Genomic DNA, 21,298 nt, shown 5'->3' on the forward strand with positions numbered 1-21,298 from the left:
GAGAGAGAGCTAAACCAAGAAACAGACCCTTAACTATAGAGAACAAACTGATGGTTATTAGAGGGGAAGTTGGAGGAGGGGAGATGGATTAAATAGGTGATGGGGATTAAGAAGCGCACATGTGATGAGCACCAGGTGATGTATGACATGTTTGAATCATTATATTGTACACCTGAAACTAATATAACACTGCATATTAACTAACTGGAATTAAAATATAAGCTTCGGGGCGGCTGGGTGGTTCAGTCGGTTAAGTGTCTGACTTTGGCTCAGGTCATGATCTCATGATTCATGAGTTCAAGTCCTGTGATGCAGCATGGAGCCTGCTTCGGATTCTCTGTCTCCTTCTCTGTCTGTCCCTCCCCTGTTCATACATTCTCTCTGAAAAATAAATAAATACACATTAAAAATAAACAAAAGCTAAAAAAAAAAAAGAAAACAATCAAGGTCACGTGGGTGGCTCAGTCAGTTAAGCATCTGACTCTTGATTTTGGCTCAGGTCATGATCTCATGGTTTGTGAGATCAATCTCCACATCAGGCTCTGTGCTGATAGTATGGAGCCTGCTTGGGATTCTCTCTGCCCCTCCCTGCTCTCTCTTTCTCTCTCAAAATAAATAAACATTAAAAAGAAAAGAAAACAATCCCATTTCCAATTGCACCCAAAGGAATGAAATACCATAGAAAAAACATAACCCAAGGAGGTGAAATATTGTACTCCAAAAACTATAAAACACTGATGAAAGAAATTGAAGATGACCCAAACAAATGGAAATATATTCCATGCTCATGGACTGAAAGAATAAACATCATTAAAGTGTCCATCCTACCCAAAGCAATCTACAGACTTAATGCATTCCCTACCAAAGTGCCAACAGCATTTTTCACAGAAGTAGAATAAATAATTCTAAAATTTGTATGGAACCACAAAAGATCATGAATAGCCAAAGCAATCTTGAAAAGGAGGAACAAAACTGAAGGTATCATGATCCCAGATTTCAAAATATACTACAAAGTTGTAGTAGTCAAAAGAGTATGGTATGGCACAAAAATAGACACATGGATCCATGGAATAGAATAGAAAACCCAGAAATAAACCCACATTTCTATCATCAATTCCTCTCTAGAGTGCAAATACAATAGGAAAGATATTATCTTCAACAAATGGCATTGGGGAAACTGGACAGCTATATGCAAAACAATGAAACTGGACCACTTTCTCACACCATATGCAAAAATAAACTCAAAATGGATTAAAGACCTAGATGTGAGACCCAACACCATAAAATTCCTAGAAGATAACATAGGCAGTCATTCCTTCGTCACTGGCTATTGAAACATTTTTCTAAATATTTCTCCTCAGGCAAAGGAAACGAAAACAAAATTAAACTACTGGGACTAAACCAAAATAAAAAGCTTTTGCACAGTAAAAAAACAAGACAAAAAGCAACCTACTGAATGGTAGAAGATATTTGCAAATGATCTACCTAATAAGGAGTTAATTTTCAAAACATATAAAGAACTGATACAACCCTGGGTGGCTCAGTCGGTTAAGCATCCAACTTTGGCTCAGGTCATGATCTCACAGTTCGTGAGTTAGAGCCCTGTGTTGGGCTCTGTGCTGACCTCTCAGAGCCTGGAGCCTGCTTCAGATTCTGTGTTTCCCTCTCTCTCTCTCTCTGCTCCTCTCCTACTTGCACTCTATCTCTCTCTCTTTCTCTCAAAAGTAAATAAATGCTAAAAATTTTTTTAAAAATAAATGCAATCATCTATACATTAAAAAAGGAAAGAACTGATACAAGTCAACACTAAAGAAATAAATAATCTGATTAAAAAATAAGCAAAGGACATCAAGAGACATTATTCCAAAGAAGACAATGGCCAAGAGATACATCAAAAGATGCTCAACATCACTAATCATTAGGGAAATAGAAATCAAAACCACAATGAGATAAAACTTCACAACTGTCAGAATGGCTAGAATCACAAAGATGAGAAATAATAAGTGTTGGCGAGGATGTGGAGAAAAGGGAACCTTTGTGCACTGTTGGTGAGAACATAAATTGGTGCAGCCACTGTGGAAAACAGTATGGAGGTTCCTCAAAAAATTAACAACAGAATTATCATATGAACTAGTAATTCCACTACCTGGTATTTATGCAAAGGAAACAAAAATACTAAATCAAAAAGGTATATGCACCTTTAGCATTACTTACGATAGCCAAGATAGATACCAATATAATATATATATATATATGTACACACACACACATATATATATACATATACATATATATATACATGTATATACATATACATATACATATACATACATATGTATATATACATGTATATACATATACAATGGAATATTATTCTTTGGTTTTAGTACCAGGGTAATACTAGTTTCAGAAAATGAATTGGTAAGGGTTACTATAATGCCCCCTGTCTCTGATAGTTTTCTTTGCTTCAAAATCTACTTTATCTGATATTAATATAGCCACTCATTCTTTCTTTTTATTAACGTTTGTAGCATATATATCTTTCCATCCCTTTACTTTCAAACTGCTTATATTGTTAGTGAAGTGAGTTTCTTGTAGACAGCATAAGGCTGGGTCATATTTTTAACCCACTCTGCCAATTTCTGTGTTTTAAATGGTGTATTGAGATTTATTGAATTTAATTATGGATATGTTAGGGTTTAAGTGTGCCATCTTATTTTTTTTTTCTATTTGGTTCTATTTTGTTTTGTTTTCATTTCTGTTTCCTCTTCTATGACTTTCTGTAGGTTGCTTGAACATTTTTTTTGAATTCCATTAAAAATTTTTTTTAATGTCTATTTGAGAGAGAGAGAGAGAGAGAGAGAGAGAGAGAGAGCGTGCGTGTGTGTGTATGCTCACAAGCAGGGAAGGGTCAGAGAGGAGAGACAGAATCCCAAGCAGGCTCTGCGTCATCCACACAGAGCATGATGTGGGGCTTGAACTCCCAAACCATGAGATCATGACCTGAGCCAAGATCAAGTCAGACACTTAACTGACTGTGCCACCGAGGGACACCATTGAATTCCATTCTTATTTATCTATAGTGGTTTTTTTTTTAATTTTTTTAAATGTTTATTTATTTTTGAGACAGAGAGAGACAGAGCATGAACGGGGGAGGGGCAGAGAGAGAGGAAGACACAGAATCTGAAACAGGCTCCAGGCTCTGAGCCATTAGCCCAGAGCCCGAAGCGGGGCTGGAGCTCACGGACCGTGAGATCGTGACCTGAGCTGAAGTCGGACCCTTAACCGACTGAGCCACCCAGGCGCCCCTATAGTGTTTTTAAGTGTATCAGTTTGTATAACTTGTTTTAGCTATTTCTCTAGCTATTACTATATATATATTATATATATATATATATATATATATATATATATATAAATTTTTCAGTCTACTAGTGTCATTTTACCAGTTCAAATGAAGTATAGAAACCTTACTTCCCTTTACTTTCCTCCTATTTTAAATATTACTTCTACATATATTTAGAACATTATAATTTTTGCTTCAACCACTATTTCAGAAACTCAAGTCTATTGTTTTTACTCATATTTTCACTTACCATATTACTTTTTCCCTTTCTGATGTTTCAGTTCCTTTTTAAAATGTCTTCCTTTCTGCTTAGAAAACTTTCTTCAGCTATTGTTTTAGGGTAGGTCTGCTAGCAACAAATGTTTCTAGTTTTCCTTCATCTGAGAATGTCTTAATTTTCTCTTAACATCTCCTTAATTTTCTCTTAATAACTCTCACAAGCTATTTTCACCGGATTCTGATTTGACAGTTTTCTTTCAGCACTTGCCAAATGTGCTACTTCCTTTTGGCTTTCACGGTTTCTGATGAGAAATCTGGTGTCATTTGAATGGTTTCCTCTGCCGGTGAGGTGTCCTCTCTCATTCGCTGCCCTCAAGAATTTTTTTTTTTTTAATTTTTTTTTTCAACGTTTATTTATTTTTGGGACAGAGAGATACAGAGCATGAACGGGGGAGGGGCAGAGAGAGAGGGAGACACAGAATCAGAAACAGGCTCCAGGCTCTGAGCCATCAGCCCAGAGCCCGATGCGGGGCTCGAACTCACGGACCGTGAGATCGTGACCTGGCTGAAGTCGGACGCTTAACCAACTGCGCCACCCAGGCGCCCCCTTCAAGAATTTTTGTAGTTAGTTTTTACAAGTTTGACTATAAAGTGTCTGGTGTGGATTTCTTTGGGCTTGTTGGGGTTCATTCAGTTCCTTCTTCACCTCCTTCTAATGTTAACTACTGCTTACTAAGCAACGGCTGTATATCAGACATTGTGCTGGACATTTTATGTACACTCTTGCTAATTCCACCCACAAACTTGGGAGTTAGGTGTGTTAGATTAAACCACATGAAACTGTCATGGCTTCACTCAGCTCCTCGAATCTATAGGTTTATGTCTTTCGCCAAATTTAGTACATTTAAGATGTTATTTCTGTGGGTACTTTTTCAGCCTCCCCTTTCTCCTGTCCTTTTTTTTTTTTCTCCTCTCCTTCTGAGAGTCCCATGACATGAATGTTAAATCATCTATTATAGCCCCATAGGTCCTTGAGGCTGTTAATTTTTTTCTCGGTTAGATAGTACAGTTTCTATTGTTCTCTCTTCCAGTTCACTGCTTCTTTCCTCTAACATAACATAATTGTTTTGACATCTACCAATGATCTTTCCTCAGTTTAAGATCTTCCTGGCTCTTGGAATTGATTTTCAATTAAAACCTGGACATTCTGGAAATTATAAGGCTCTGCATCTTATTAGGATCTACTTTAGTTAGTTTAACCTGAAACCACTCCAGTAGAAGGCAAGGGTCATTGCCTTGATATTGCTAAATGGAGGCTGAAGTTCAGGTTCCCACTTAGCTACTGTTGTCACCCAAGGGTGTATCTTGTTACTGCTGAGTGCAAGTGGAAGTTCCAACTCCCCAGTAAGCCTCCACTGGTCCTTCCCCAGCTCCTAGGAGTGGGAATGTCTTATTACTGCCCACTACATGGCCTTCACTAATATAACAGGGAAGGGTGGAGTTTTTACCACTGGGTGGTGATGAAAGTCCTGACCTACTACTTGGCCTCTGACACCAACCCAGCAGAGAGGGAGGCGCCTTGTTACTGCCAGATGGGCAGGTGGAAGTCCAGGCTCCCTGCATGGTCTCTACTAACACTATGGTGAGTGGGGGAAGAGGGAAGGCCTGTTATGGCTGGGTCGCTTCCTACTCAGCCTTTTCTGACACCACCCTGGTAGTTGTGGTAGGGGACAATTTAGGGTGCCCCATTACAGCCTGGTGAGGGTGTTAAGTCTAGGCTCCCCTCCTGACTTTTCCTGGCATGTGTAGAGATGGGGGGGGGGACCCACAATTTTTCTTTGTGGTATTTGGCTGGAGAGCATTTTTATTCTCTGAAAGTTTCATTTTGCTAGATTGTCTATTTCCTATTCCTTTGACTACAGAGTAGGTTTTTCTTGTTTTGCTTGTCTGAACTCATTGGTACTTTGATTGCTGGCTTCTTTAGCTACAAGCCTGAGACAACCCAGTACCATGTTGTCTTGGGTCCTGAGGTCCCTGGCTAGTCTTCCTCTCCCTCTTTTAGAGTCTTGTTTATTAGTTGTACTTAACTAAAGGAGTAAGAAAGAGTATGTCTACTCCATCTTTTCAGAAGTCAGTCTATATACTGACACTGTTTTTGATCAGTATCTCAAAACCTTAGGGATCTAGATGACTTTTCTGTTCTCACTTATATCATTTTCCTTATCTTAAAATTTTTTAGGTGGAGATTCTGAGGACCTAAATTAGAATTGCCTTCTTCAGAGAGAATTTGCATTTGCCTCTGCTGGAAGCCACTAATCTTACTAATTTAGGGATTTTAGTTGTCTTGAAGCATCCTAGTTTCATACAGAATTCTCAGGTTGTTTTCCTGTCCTGCAGCAGGATTGCTCAAGGGTTAGTAGTCAAATTCCAGGGCTATAATTGGGATTTGTATGCAAAGATGTCAGGTACAGTGCTAGAAAAGTTTATCTTCTTTCTTTTTGTGGGAAAGGGATTGGTATGCTTTGAAGATTTTCCTTATTTTCTTGCAAACCCAGAAATGCTTTTCAAAAACTGTTAATAGTCTATCCAGGAGTTGGTTGTATTGTAGATGGAGGGCCAAAATCACTGGTAGAAATGCAAATCCCTTGTTTACGACATTTGGTAGTACTTCTTTGAAAACGACTGGAAAAGCAATATTCCTCATGATTATCAGATTTTTGTCAAAAGGCCAGACATGAAGGTTTTATTGTTTCAAATTCCTTAATGAAAATTGTCATTTTAGGTGGGTGAAATAGATTACTAGAATAATCTATTTTTACATCAAAACTGAGCCTTGCTCACTATATTACCATAACTGAGTTCCAGGTACTGACAAACTTGGTCTTTCTGGGAGGAGTTAAGAACTGGAGAAAACTTGGGGCGCCTGGGTGGCTCAGCCGGTTGAGCATCCGACTTCAGCTCAGGTCACAATCTCACGGTTCGTGAGTTCGAGCCCCGCGTCAGGGTCTGGGCTGATGGCTCAGAGCCTGGAGCCTGCTTCTGATTCTGTGTCTCCCTCTCTCTCTGGCCACCCCCCCATTCATGCTCTGTCTCAAAAATAAATAAACATTAAAAAAAAAATTAAAAAAAAAAAAAAAGAACTGGAGAAAACTAGAATATTGGAGGGTGTACTTGAAAACAGTGAGGTGTAACAGCTATAAAACATGATCTAACCTGAAGTCTATGGTTCAGTTCCACTACAGCAGCTGTAGCTGAAAAGTTATTTTTCCTAGGAGAACAAACCAAATCTTGATGTTCCTGCACCTAGCTCACTTCATTCCAATAACCTGTTTCAAAAGTCCAGCTCGCTGCATTCCAGAGATCTGATTTTTTAATAACCAGTGCTGTTTTATTCATGACTCTTCTTTCCTCCATTTGTTCAGTAAATAAATTTAAGAAGCCAAGAGTCAAATTGGGGCCTCCATAAAACGTGTTCCCTCATCATCTTGACTCTTCTACTTTAAAATACTGTTCCAAGGATGGCTCTGTATAAACTTAATTCTTTAATAAGAACATTAGTGATTTCTAATACTTATTATGCGTCAGCCTCTGTTCGAAGCTCATTACATATATTTACTTCTCAAAACAATCCTAAGACATAGGTGTTTCACCTGCCCTCACTCTATAGATGAGGAAACTGAAGCACAAAGTAAAAAAAACCCAGTCTCCCAGCTAGAACGTGGTGGAACTGATAACTGATCCTAGGCTGTGTGGTTCTAGAGTCTATGCAATAATCCTCTAGTACGGACTGTGTAGAGCCAACGCCAGACCCAGTATGTGTGATGATATGAGTCTCTTAAAGTGAAATCTAGTACTTTAGTAGGGAATACAGGTTCAACCACAAATACATTTATTTCTCTAAGAACAGTATGCCACTTTTAAATTAAAAAAAAAATTATCATCAGCTGTCTCTGCAGTTTGCTCGCTCTTCATTAAGCTGATAAAAAAAATCCCAGAGCAGAGCAATTCACCAGCACGATCATTAAATTGCAAATCTCTCCTTTGTCACAGAGCAAGGATACACTCAAATGCAGAAAATAACTTTGTTCATAGGAGTACCTGCATCCATTTGTCATGCATTCCAGTGCCTCCCGGCCCCCTTTTCAATCATCTAATTCCTAACCTAGTTTCTTTTTATAGTCTGAAAACAAGCAATCACCTTAGTAAGATATCCTTTCAGAGCACTGTTGAACACAGAGATACCTCAGATTCCTGTTCTAAACGTTAAAAATATATTAGCACATACAGAAAATATCTGTAGATCTATTCTGTTATGTTCTAGTGAGTTTTTGTTTCTCCCTTTTTGATAATGTCTTCAATTTCTTCTGAGACTTCTCCTTTGTAGTCATTTGGTTCTATTGCATTTAACTTCTTCTGATACTCCAGTGGCAAACCATTTTCTTTTGCACCTAGGCAAATGACCTAGAAATGGTTAAACAAACAAACAAAAAACCTTTTAGTTAGGAACATAATTTAATATACCACAGCTTCATGTGCTGTATCAAGTGTGAAACATTAGCTTTCAGATAACTCTAGAATAAATAATTATAGGACAAAATACAGACACAGAGTCATTCCCCTCAAAGCATGAATGTGCTGGGAGTTTTCAAAGTCACATGACACATCCTCATTGAATTTCAATTTTACTCAGTAACATGATTTAAAATGTTTGTAAAAGCTGAAGTATAATTAACATACAATGTTGTATTAGTTTCAGATACACAATATAATGATTCAACAGTTCTTTACATTCCTTGGTGTTCATCATGATAAGTGTGCTCTTAATTCCCTTCACCTATTTCACCCATCACCTCATCCACCTCCATTCTGGCAAGCACCAGTTTGTTCTCTGTGTTTAAGAGTCTGGGTATTTTTTGTTTGTTCATTTGTTTTATTTCACAAATTCCACATATGAATGAAATCATGTGGTATTTGTCTTTCTGTCTGACTTATTTCACTTAGCATTATACCTTCTAGGTCCATCCACGCTGTTACAAATAGCAAGATCTTTTTTGCGGCGGAGTAATATTCCATTGTATATATATTGTGTACACATACATGTACACACACACACACACACATCTTATTTATCCATATTATTGACTATTGATGGACACCTGGGTAGCATCCATAATTTGGCTATTGTAAATAAATGCTGTGATAAACATAGGGGTGCATATATCTTTTCAAATTAATGTTTTCGTTTTCTTTGGGTAAAAACCCAGTAGTGGAATTCCTGGATCATATGATAGTTCTATTTAATTTTTTGAGGAACCTCCACACTGGTTTCCACAGTGGCTGCACCAATTTGCATTCCTGCAAGCAGTGCATCAGGCTTTCTTTTTCTCCACACCCTCACTAACATTTGTTATTTCTTATGTTTTTGATTCTAGTCATTCCAACAAATTTAAAATATTTTTATATTAAGACAAAAAATTAGGGGTGCCTGGGTGGCGCAGTCAGTTAAGCGTCCGACTTCAGCCAGGTCACGATCTCGCAGTCCGTGAGTTCCAGCCCCGCGTCAGGCTCTGGGCTGATGGCTCGGAGCCTGGAGCCTGTTTCCGATTCTGTGTCTCCCTCTCTCTCTGCCCCTCCCCCGTTCATGCTCTGTCTCTCTCTGTCCCAAAAATAAATAAACGTTGAAAAAAATATATATATTAAAAAAAAAAAGACAAAAAATTATTGTATGAAGTTGGCATGATCTATTAAGAAAAAACATGATTCTTCAAAAAAAGTTATAGTTTGGGGCGCCTGGGTGGCTCAGTTGGTTGAATGTCTGACTTCAGCTCAGGTCATGATCCCATGGTTTGTGAGTTCAAGCCCCGCATCGGGCTCTGTGCAGACAGCTTGGAGCCTGGAACCTGCTTTGGATTCTGTGTCTCCCCTCTCTCTCTGCCCCTCCCCTGCTCGTGCTCTGTTTCTCTCTCTCTCTCTCTCTCTCAAAAATTAACATTAAAAAAAATTTTTTTTTTAACTTATGGCTTATAGGGAGCAGTTTTAGTTTAATCCTGGAGCCTACTCTACCTCTAAATTACACATGAGGGAATAAATAGCAACTATGTTCAGTTGTACTTCCCAGATCCATACCAGGCTAATTCTAGACAATTCCAGATTAGGCCCAGGAACTGGGTCATCCACTCCAGGTGCTATGTCCTGATTAGGCCTTCCAATAGTACCTAAGTTTGGGTTTCTAAAAAGGGATGGTGGGGTTTCTATCCCACATTCTTTTTCTATGCTTGTGGGAGTGGTTTCTCTGATTTTGAAAGACAGTGTGACTTTTTTCCCTCCATCCAGGGATGGAAACATTTCAGTAGTAGGAAATATATTTTTTTCTCCATAAAAATAAATCTTGGTGCTATGAAATACTGGTTAGTGGAAGAGAAAAATGATTACAAAAGCCTATGTATAGAATAAATCTACCAAAAATTTACATATATGTGTTATTTTCTACTTTAGGAAAGAAAATACATGTCTAGAATTATGGCTCATGTATATTTCCAAAAGTTTTTTATTTTATTTATTTATTTTTTTAACGTTTTTATTTATTTTTGAGACAGAGACAGAGCATGAACAGGGGAGGGTCAGAGAGAGAGGGAGACACAGAATCTGAAACAGGCTCCAGGCTCTGAGCGGTCAGCACAGAGCCCGACGCGGGGCTCGAACTCACGGACCGCGAGATCGTGACCTGAGCCGAAGTCGGCCGCTTAACCGACTGAGCCACCCAGGCGCCCCCTAAAAGTTTTTTAAAATAAATACATGTTAGGAACATGGTTCTATCGTTACAAATAAATCTGAACACTTTCGATTTGCATTTGCATGTTAGGTAAATATCATATTTGCATTAAAAACATTTTGATTAAAATGAAGTGTTCATGTAGAATCTAACATACACAAAGTCTTATTAAAACAAGATATTTTTTAGCTTAGCTCAGTGAAAATTAAAGAGCAATCGCCAAAAGTCTTTGTAAGTAGCTTACCTTTTTATACTGGGGAGATGGGGGAGCACTCTCATAATTTTTCATCTGATAACTTCGACAAGTTATTTCTTTTCCTTCTTGAGTATAAACATTAACTTCTATTGGGACATATGTTCCACTTTTAACTCCTTCTTGCCTGAAACCAGAACAGCCAAATTTTAACATACATGACTTAGCCAAGTTAGTTTACTGAATTAAAAATTTAGCTGTATATGGATATATGTCCTCCCTATGTATTGGGATATAGTAGAACATATTATAAAATTACCACATCAAAAGTAAACTTAGCATTCCAAGTAGAAAGCCTCAGCCTTACAATTACTTGGTATACTTCTAACAGATCTCTATATTTAGTCTATTGGAAAACATGCTTGAATGTAGTTATTTCAATCTTTGTACCCCTAAACATTGTTCTCTAGGCTACTAAGCAAGAGAATATCCACCCAGAGAAAAATAGAGAATGGTTCACTCTCATTCACCAGTGACATAAAGTATGAAGCATGTCAGATAATCTGTTCTTATCAAGTCCTACTCTATTCTGCCAGCTTTCTTTGTATACATGCTCTACCATACAACTCTTGAGTCCTAGTTATAAAAAGTATCAAAGCATTTCTGATATGTCATCAAAGTTTTTACAAATTATTATTACTTTTTTACTGATTCAACTGCTACCTTAAAGAATTGTTTTTTAAAAACTGACTCTAATAAAAATTGAACTGCTTTGAAACCAATTAAGAAAATGCAATAATTACAAACATCTTTGTGACTTTTCACAATACGAAACTGCAAAGAGATTTTTTTATAAAAGATAAAAAGAACAAAACTAAGGGCTTCCATTTTTTGCAGAAGAGATTATAAACATCCTCCCCAAATCTTAATCAGAATGTGTGACCTCTGGGTGCCTGGATGGCTCAGTTGGTTAAGTGTTCAACTCTTGTTGATCTCAGCTCAGGTCTTGATCTCAGGGTTGTGAGTTCAAGCCCCCCATTGGGCTCTATGCTGGGCATGAACCTCATTTAAAAAGAAAAGAGTAGGGGCGCCTGGGTGGCTCAGTCGGTTAAGTGTCTGACTTCGGCTCAGGTCATGATCTCACGGTCTGTGGGTTTGAGCCCCGCATCCGACTCTGCTGACAGCTCAGAGCCTGGAGCCTGTTTCAGATTCTGTGTCTCCCTCTCTCTCTGACCCTCCCCTGTTCATGCTCTCTCTCTGTCTCAAAAATAAATACACGTTAAAAAAAAAAAAAGGAGTGACCCTTCTAGGCCTTTTTTTTTTTTTTTAAATGTAAGCTCTATGCCCAACATGGGGCTTTAACTCACAATACTGAGATCAAGAATTGCACGCTCTATGGGCTGAGCCAGCCAGGCACCCCTAGCTTTTCTTTTTAGAAAATGCATAATATACCTTTATATTAACCCTAAAGTATAAAGAATATAGTATATGGTTTGAAAAACCAATACACATATACACATCTTTGCATATGATCCACTTTCTGAATTAGTTATTATTTAACTTATAATTAGAAGCCACCTACTCATCCAGAGAACTTAAATTGCTTTTGTTCATTTTCCATACTACTCCCCATACTTCATCGCCAGGACTTTGAAAAATGGTGGCTATACCTCCATGCCAAGTTTCACTTGTTTTGCCTTGGGAATTGCCAAAGTCAAGCTTAAAATCCTACAAAGGAAACCAAAAAGACAGGATCAATATCCACTGGAACCAAAATTTCCCTCCTCAAAATAAAAAAAAAATTTACCTTGAACTCCATGCAATTAAAACACAAACTTTGAGTTCCTTCTCTGCGTAAGAAACTGTAAAAAATACAAAGATATACAAGGACCCAGATCTCAACTTTATTTTTTCATATTCTTCTTTAAAAATGAAACACATGCTAAATATATTAGATGTATACATATCTTACCATAAACAGGTTTGAAGGTTTAAAAAAAACCCCATAATCCCAATGCCTTAACACAACTATTTTCATTTTTGAAAATTACTTCCCAGTCTACCTACATACTGATAGATTTTAATTTAGAGACAACCATAGTACACATAATTGTTGAAGATGAGTAGCTGTGTAGGGGTTATAACCTTTTCTCTACTTTTACGTATGTAGAGAGTATCCTAACAGCATATATCACTACTTCCTCAAGGAGCTGGCATTTTGAGGGTGATTTGGATACTTATTCATCTAACATTCATGAATTGTACTATTATAATAATCATAAGGGCAGTTAGCACTAGAACTTTACTAGGTTACATACACTGTGCTATGAGCTTTACATGGACTCTCATTTTTATCCTGCCAACAACTTTATTTTACTCATTCAACAGCAAAAAAACCCCTGTAGTTTATAAAGATCAAGTAACTTGTCCAAGATCTCACAACTAATAAGTAATGGAGCCAGGTTGCTAGTTTTGCTTATTCCCTGGTTAGGGATGGGTAATCGGAGGAGATAATCCTGAGGAAGATTAAAAACCCTTCTTTGGTTGTTTGGTGTAGGAAAATTTCTTTCCATCTTTCCAGAGCTTAGTTTCCTTAATAATAAAATTAAAAAGGTTGGACTAGATATTAAATCTAAGGTTAATAATTAATCTTTATCACCTTATTTTCTTAAATTTCTTTTTCAACGTTTATTTATTTTTGGGACAGAGAGAGACAAAGCATGAACGGGGGAGGGGCAGAGAGAGAGGGAGACACAGAATCGGAAACAGGCTCCAGGCTCTGAGCCATCAGCCCAGAGCCCGATGCGGGGCTCGAACTCCTGGACCGCGAGATCGTGACCTGGCTGAAGTCGGACGCTTAACCGACTGCGCCACCCAGGCGCCCCCTTATTTTCTTAAAAATGTCAGACATTCAGGAAAAAGGCTGCTTTGAGTGACCAGTACCTTTAGTTGGTATACTGGATGTTCTAGAACCAAGTAGCCCTGGCAGGACATCAGGAGAGCTGTTAACAAGTTACAACCACACTAGGTACTGGCTGTCTATTACTAAATCCAAGTTCCACTTTTCTGCTGCTTTTTTTTTAATTTTTAAAAAAAAATTTTTTTTTTTCAACGTTTATTTATTTTTGGGACAGAGAGAGACAGAGCATGAACGGGCGAGGGGCAGAGAGAGAGGGAGACACAGAATCGGAAACAGGCTCCAGGCTCTGAGCCATCAGCCCAGAGCCCGACGCGGGGCTCGAACTCACGGACCACGAGATCGTGACCTGGCTGAAGTCGGACGCTTAACCGACTGCGCCCCCCAGGCGCCCCCCAATTCTCTTTTAATCCAGCCCAGATCTCTCTTCTAAACTTCAAGAGTGCTTAGGACAGGGCCTCCCAGACAGTGAATACTTAATCAATGATCACTAATATTTTTCTGCTCATTTGGATGTATAACCAGCATCTCAAACTCAGTATGTTCAAACTGAGCTTAACTTTCCCGCCAAAACTGATGCTCCTCTTCTCTTTACAAGCATCACCATCATCCACGCTATTGCAGCAAAAACCTTAGTCACCCGTTGCCTCCTCCTCCCTTCACAATCAGTCACCAAGGCTTAACACTGTTATCTCCTAAATATCTCCCAAACCCATCTACTCTCGAATGCTACCACTCCAGTTCAAGGTGCCATTATCTTTAGCATGAATTGCTTCAGAGTCTTTCTAACCGGGCTTCCCACGTTCACTGTTGTCTCCCTCTTCCAATCCATTTCCCACTGCAACCAGAAAGGGCTTTCAAAGTTGTGAATCTGACCTCTCATTTGCTGAAATTCTGCAATAGGGCTTTTCATTGCTCTCAAGATAAAAACCAAAGTCTTCTGTGGTCCTATAACATGTGACCCTTTTCCTACCTCTAGTCATCATTCTTTATCCTCCTCACACACTGAACTCCAGCCATAGTAGCTGGATGATCTAGCTTCTTCTTTCCTGAGGACATTTGTACATGCTGTCCCTTCTATTTTCTTTGCCTCCCCCCGCCCAATCATTCAGGTCTCAGCTTAAAAGTCGTATTTTCAGGAAGAGCTTTACTGAGCTCTTAGGTCGGGACTCCAAGTTTACATACACTTCCATAGCACCTAGTACATCCACCCTCCCCCACCCTTTTTTTAAAGCCTTCATTTTTTCTTTTTTTTTTTTTTTAAAGATCGGTTTTAGGGGCGCCTGGGTGGCTTGGTCGGTTAAGCGTCCGACTTCGGCTCAGGTCATGATCTCGCGGTCCGTGAGTTCGAGCCCTGTGTTGGGCTCTGTGCTGACCGCTCAGAGCCTGGAGCCTGTTTCCGATTCTGTGTCTCCCTCTCTCTCTGACCCTCCCCCGTTCATGCTCTCTCTCTGTCTCAAAAATAAATAAACGTTAAAAAAAAAAAAGATTGGTTTTAGGAAGGTAAAACTGAGAGGAAGGTACAACATGTCTCCTTTTTAAACTCACCATATCTGTAAATGAATAATCATTTGCTTGATAGCTCTTCCATTGGTCCCAACTATAAGCATCTGAACTTCTTTTCCACATCTCGGCAATTCCCTACCTTCTGAGTCTGGGAGATGGGTAGAAAGTTCTATAGCCCACCTCCCATTTTTGAAGCTTCAAATGCCAACAGTTGGTTCTCCCAGCTTTGCTGGTAGTCAGGGCATAGGCACTAGCCAAGAGCTAGCCGGTCAGGACACCCATGTGGGGCTTTGAATCAGAAGCTGGTGCTAGTGCCCAAGGACGGCAGAAACTACACCCTGGAGGTGGTGGCCACATTTAGGTTTCAGGAACTGCAGGGGTGTAGTGGTGGCAACCCAGGCAAGGTCCAGAGCAGGTGGTGTCAGTGATGCACATTGCAGTGTCCATGTTTACCAAGGTCAGCAGTGCTGTACCAGCGGCCTCCTGGGCTGGTTCTGTCTGTGATACTGACTGTTATGGTGGCTGTGGTTTCCTTTATGCCTGCCTCTGTGTGTGTGTGTGTGTGTGTGTGTGTGTGTTTCTAAGTAGGCTCCACAACCCAAAGTGGGGCTTGAATTCACCACCCTGGGATCAAGAGTTGCATGCTCCACCTACCAGCCAGGCACCCCTAGGCCTGCTTGTTTTCTCAGCTCCGTAGTCCTACCTTCCTGGTCATTCATGAGCCCTCCAACAGCCTTTCAACACATTCTTTTTTCTGCTGAAATCAGCCACTTTCTGTTGTTTGCAAATAAGAACCCCGACAACAACAGCAGAGACCATGCCTAATTCAACAATGTCAAAAGGTTTTGCACAATTTTCCGTCTTTCATTTCTTTCTTTTCTTTTCTTTCTTTTTTGCGTGTTACCTCCTATAGACCTAGAGGTCCTCAAAGTAGCCAACTTTACTCAATCACCTTTGTATCTGCAGGGAAGAACATCTACCAAATGAAGGAATGGACTGTAGTGAAGAGCAATGATTTTTACCAAGGTGGGTTATGGTTCATCCAGACACTGGACTTAGCTGAGCTCAGCCCTCACTACGGATGAGACTCCCTCCCAGCTTTCAGGACCTCTCCAATCAGGAGCAAAAGGCGGGTGAATGGAGTTTTACAACAACAGGTGACAAGTCCTGCAGCGAAGGTGTGGGAGGGAACAGAAAGGAACCGATTCTCTGCCCTGGGGTTGGAGAAGGCGTCTCAGGCACCAAGCGAATGGATCCTGTGAGCGTGCCCATTCAGCGGGTGGGCACGAGAGGGGTGGCCGGACCTGGGCAGAACGAGCAGCCTAGGGAAAGTTAGGAGGGGACTCTAGGAGACCCAGACGGGCTTGCTCAGGAGGGCAGAACCCAGACGGCGAAGAGAGCCCCGACGTACTCTCATCAGCGAGAGGTGGATTCCCGGCCCTGAGGAAGCGACTTCTGGAAATCCTGCTCCCTCGTCCGAGGGATGGGCACGACGCTGCAAGGGCCGCGGGCAGCACTGACCTGCAGGCGGGCCACGCAGCAGAACACGGCTGATGGGTTTCGGAGGTGGATCCGCTCGGTCAGCAGATTGCTACCGTAGGCGAAGTACAGAAAACTCTCCCCCTCCTGGCCCCGGAGGTCCTCACAGCCCGAATTCGCCATGCTCCACCCAGACACCTGCACCGCAGGGGTGTCGGCGGCAAGACCGTGAGGAGACGATTGCGAGCGTCCCAACTTCAGTGGCAAACCGGCCGGCGACTCTAGGGTTAGGGGAAACGCGGGAAGCGTGGGCGCGGCGAGTCGGATGCGACCGCCCTTGCGATTGGCTGCCGGTCACAAATGTTGAGTCACCCCATCTGATTGGCCAAGCCCATCACCTCCTCTCAATTCTCCAGTAAGGATTCTGAAACACTCAGACCTGAGGCGACCGGGAGCCGACTCTTCATTGGACATGATCCTCTTGTTGTCCCGCCCCGGTGTTCAAGCCTCCCTCTGATTGGTGAATGGGCCGGCACTACGCGAAGGTGGGTCAGGTCTGGAGGGTTCGGTTTAGGGGGCCGTTCGGCGAGCGTCCCAGCCTTGTTTTTTCAGCTTCAGGTGGCGCAAGCGTGCTTCCCTGGCTGTGGGTGCATTTTAGGTAGCTCTGGGCACCCCTGAAGCGAAACAGCTGCCCTGGCCGCGCCTCCGACGGTTCCCTCACCTGGCAGCTCACTCCCGTACCGCCCTCCCGGTTTGGAGGAATCGTTCACTACGGGTCTCTTCCCCCCACAGGCTGGTTCCGGCTTCCCCAGCCCTGATCATCTGAGTGGAGAAGCCCCTCCGAATGTCTGGGATTCCCTTCCCCGACGGAAGTAGCGAGTCGGGTTCAAATCCCGATGATGCCATTTACTGGCCACGTACGCTTGGGCAGCTCTCATCTGTTTCCTCCTTTTTATAAATTATGATCACAGTTACATAACTTATGATCCCTTATCTCACAGGGTTGGTGTAAGTACTTAAAGAATAGTTTTGTTAATGTTATTAGGAGCAAAAACTCCAGTGTAAAATAAGATATAAAAGCCTAAGAACAATGAAATAAAACCTTGTATCCTTAAACTTTGAAATGAAAGTATTAATTTAAACTCAGGGGAATGGCTGGCTATCCTTGGTACCCAGATTTTTATTTCTAAACACCACTCTCCACCAAAAGGTATGAGGGATCGTCGGAGAAATTGTTTATGCCAGGTCAAAAGCTAGGAATGAGTAGGAGCGGTTGGAACATCTTGTGACAAAGTCTGGAAGTATCCAAGAAAAATGAGGTCCTTTCAGAAGGACATGGGAGCCAGCTTGAAGGAATGCCCACTGGCCAAAAGTAGAACAATTTGAGTACCAAAAAATAATGACTGCAATTGATTGAAAATGTCAGACAGAAAAGTCCCACCAAAAGAGTAAACCAAATATAAAAAGCAATCTTTAAAAACCTAATTTGCCATGGTGACTATTACAGCAACTCTTTACTCTGAAAAGTGGTAATTTAAGAAAATTTAAACATTTATCCTGCCCTTCTACTTGCGGCTGTATTTCAGGTGTAACCAAATAGTCCCAGTTAATGAGGAAGCAGTTCTCTTTACAAAAGTGTGCCAGCTAAATAATGCAAAATGAATGATAGAATGAGAAAATCACCATTTTGTAGACCCTAATGAAATAGTTGATTTATGCCAGGATCATCAATGAAACCATTTGGTGAAAGGGTGATGGGGAACAGAATACTTGCATAGGGCCAAATTATCCCTCAAGGATTACTCGCTGTAGTCAGAAGGAAAACATAATGACAATGAAGAAATCTGTTCCCTCCCACCGTAACCTAGATCAAACTTATAATCACGAAAAATGTGCCAACCTGACATTACGTCTCTCCTGATGTGATACAATGGGAGGCACCCGTATGGTCTATGAAGTATTGTTTCCCAAACTCTTTCACTTCTATACAATCAAGCATAAGCAGGAACTACAAGGATAGAAGAATAGAAATGACACCAAGAGGAAACAATCAGAAAAATCGTGAACAAATGGTGGGGCATCCTGCAGAATAAATGAACAAATGGCTGTCTCTTAAATTAAGTCAGTGTAATTAAAAAAAAAAAAAAAGGCAGGACTGAGCACAGGCTGTTCTAGGTTAAAAGAAACTAAGAGACATGATAACTGCATGCAATGGCTTGTCCTTGGTTGTAGTTCGATAAACCAGATATAAAAGATATTTTGGAGACAATTACATCTGAATACAAAGTAGGGGATGAGATGATATTAAAAACTGCTTTCTTTATTAGGTATGATAATAGCATTGTGTTATGTGGAAAGATATCTCTATTTTTAGATATACATATTCATGTATTTAGGGGCAAAATGTTTGCTATCTATATTTATTTGAAAATAATTCAGAAAAATTGAAATGTGGAAAGTGTTAAATGTTAAATCAACTGATGTGGATATGGATGTTCATTTTATTATTCTAGCTATTCTTTTCTATATAGTTGAACATTTTCATGTTAAAAAGTCAAAAAGGGAAAATGGTGATACTTGTAAAGCACTGGGCAGACAGCACTCAGTAAGCAGTAACACTGTTGTTAGATAATCGGAAAATAGGAAGGTCGGTCCCCTCCCCCTCCCCCAAACATCAAGGTGGAACTTGAAATGCAGACTTGGGAACTTGCTGGCAAGATAGTGCTCTATTGCATCAGAATTCTCAAGGCCTCTGCTTCGGAGCATCCCCACTTAAAATGTCCTTCTGCATTTTAAATTCTTTTAGACATTCTAAATGTATTTATTATTTAATGATTTTCTAAGTCTTTGACTTTTTTTCTCACCCTACATTTCTCACTAATTGCTTAATTTTATGGTTATTGATTTTTCTTAATACCCTTTTACAAAAATTTTCTGAAGCACCGCTGTTTCCTCAAACACTGAAAAATCTTTTCTTAAGCCCATGAAGCATTTTATTTAGCTTCCCCATGTAGATTGCTGTGTGCTGACCCCTGTTGGCCAAGGCAGTAGATAGCAAGCTTTTTTTGTTTTTCCAAATTTAACCAAAGCTTGGTTAATACTCGTTAACATTCATTGAACACTTATCAAATGCCAGGCACCAACCTAAATTCATATATATTAGCTGATTTAATCCTGAAAATAGCCCTATGCAGAAAGTGCTAATACTATTCTCATGTTACAGTGGAGGAAGCTGAGGTAAGTTAACTAATTTGCCCCAGGCTGTAGCTAGCAATGACTGGCCAAGCACTCTGATTCTAGAGGCATTACGGGGTACTGCTTCCCAAATTTCTCAAGCTGAAAAGCCCTGGTGGTCTAGAAAAAACTGGTTATTAATAACCCTCTTTCAAGTACAATCTCTACCTTACCCATAAGGATATTATAAAATAATAATTCTAGCTTTCAATCACTTGATAATGGGTTAATGAGGTCAAATTTCTTTCAAGGGCCATTATTCAGTCTAGTGGTGTTTAAAGTTTTTTTATTGTATTATTAAAGTTTTTTTATTGTATTATTAAGATTTTTGAACACACACACACAATGTATATGGCATACTACTTACAAAATGACAATTTAAAAATAACTATTTAATTGTCATGTTAATGCAAAACATACATTTAGGGTCAAGTTAATTACAAATAATAGTGGATAGAAATCCATATTTCAAATAGTCCTCTTGCAAAATTTTTTGGCTGACTGTCAGATCTTATCAGATCATCATTGTTTTTATACCATAATGTAGGTGATAAAGAGCTTGTACCAGAAGTCAAGAACGTGAGCTTGGTACCTTTCTTTTTTTACTTGTGCTTGCAATTTCAGTAAGAGCTTTAGTCCAGTTTTTTACAGAAATTGTTTTTTGTGTGAGAATTAGTTAGTTCTCTGTAAGTCCACTTAAGCAAACACCAGTGAGTTGCAGCAGGTCACAAGACACAGCAAGTGAATGAATGAGGGCCATGCCACCATTACCCCTCCTCGGGAAGACATTCCCACCTGTCCTCTAGGATACCGCACCTCTTATTAGATATAATAACTATCTGACTGACTCTGGGGTCTAGTGTCAGAGTAAAGCTAAATTCTTATATTAGGATATAAGCGTATATACTACATATAGTAAAATACAGTAAATCGAAATTGTACTATTTTAGCTCACAAAATAGAACTTTGTTTTCACACCCAGTAGATCAACTTGCTCACCCACTTTGAATAATTGTTATCTTATTTATTTATTTTTGAGACAGAAAATGTGAGTGTGAGCAGGGGAGGGGCAGAGAGAGAGGGAGAGAGAGAGAATCTCAAACAGGCTCCACAAGATGTGGGGCTCGATCTCATGACCCAAGCCAAAATTAAGAGTTGGACGCTCAACTGACTGAGCCACCCAGGTGTCCCTAACATTTTATATATTTATTTACTTACTTATTTATTTTAGAGAGAGAGCGTGAGCGGGGGAGAGGGGGCAGAGGGAGAAAGAAAGAGAATCTTAAAGCAGGCTCCACTCTCTGTGTGGAGTCTGACCCGGAGCTAATCCCTCGATCCTGGGATCATGACAGACACTCACTCAACCGACTGAGCCACCAGGCGCCCTTAGCATTATCATTTTAAAAAGAACACTTCGATGTCAAATGTTTGCACATTATGGCAAGTTTGAAGAGTTGTATAGTAAGAAGACTATGTGTCTCCTGAGTAAGGCCAAGCTGGCTGCTTAGGCAAGGTCATTCAGGGCAGTAGTACTATAGTGGGACAGATAGGACTGGTTCTCATGAATCTGTTTCTTAGCTCTGTGGATTGGAAAATTCAGTCTTGGCTCTGGGAGCAGATGCACACTAACTA

General features: G+C 40.2%; 1 protein-coding gene across 1 annotated transcript; it reads right to left on the reverse strand.

The window, feature by feature from the left end:
* Positions 1-7,431: 7,431 nt before the first annotated feature.
* On the reverse strand, positions 7,432-17,125 carry GGCT (gamma-glutamylcyclotransferase). The gene is made up of 4 exons (XM_043589190.1): positions 16,475-17,125; positions 12,113-12,258; positions 10,582-10,717; positions 7,432-8,026 (listed from the first exon to the last, which is right to left on the reverse strand). Exons 1-4 carry the CDS (start codon positions 16,613-16,615, stop codon positions 7,883-7,885), a joined length of 567 nt encoding a protein of 188 aa, XP_043445125.1. The 5' UTR covers positions 16,616-17,125; the 3' UTR covers positions 7,432-7,882.
* Between the last annotated feature and the right edge of the window lie 4,173 nt (positions 17,126-21,298).

This window comes from Prionailurus bengalensis, chromosome A2 (genome assembly GCF_016509475.1).
Source record: "Prionailurus bengalensis isolate Pbe53 chromosome A2, Fcat_Pben_1.1_paternal_pri, whole genome shotgun sequence".
NCBI lineage: Eukaryota > Metazoa > Chordata > Mammalia > Carnivora > Felidae > Prionailurus > Prionailurus bengalensis.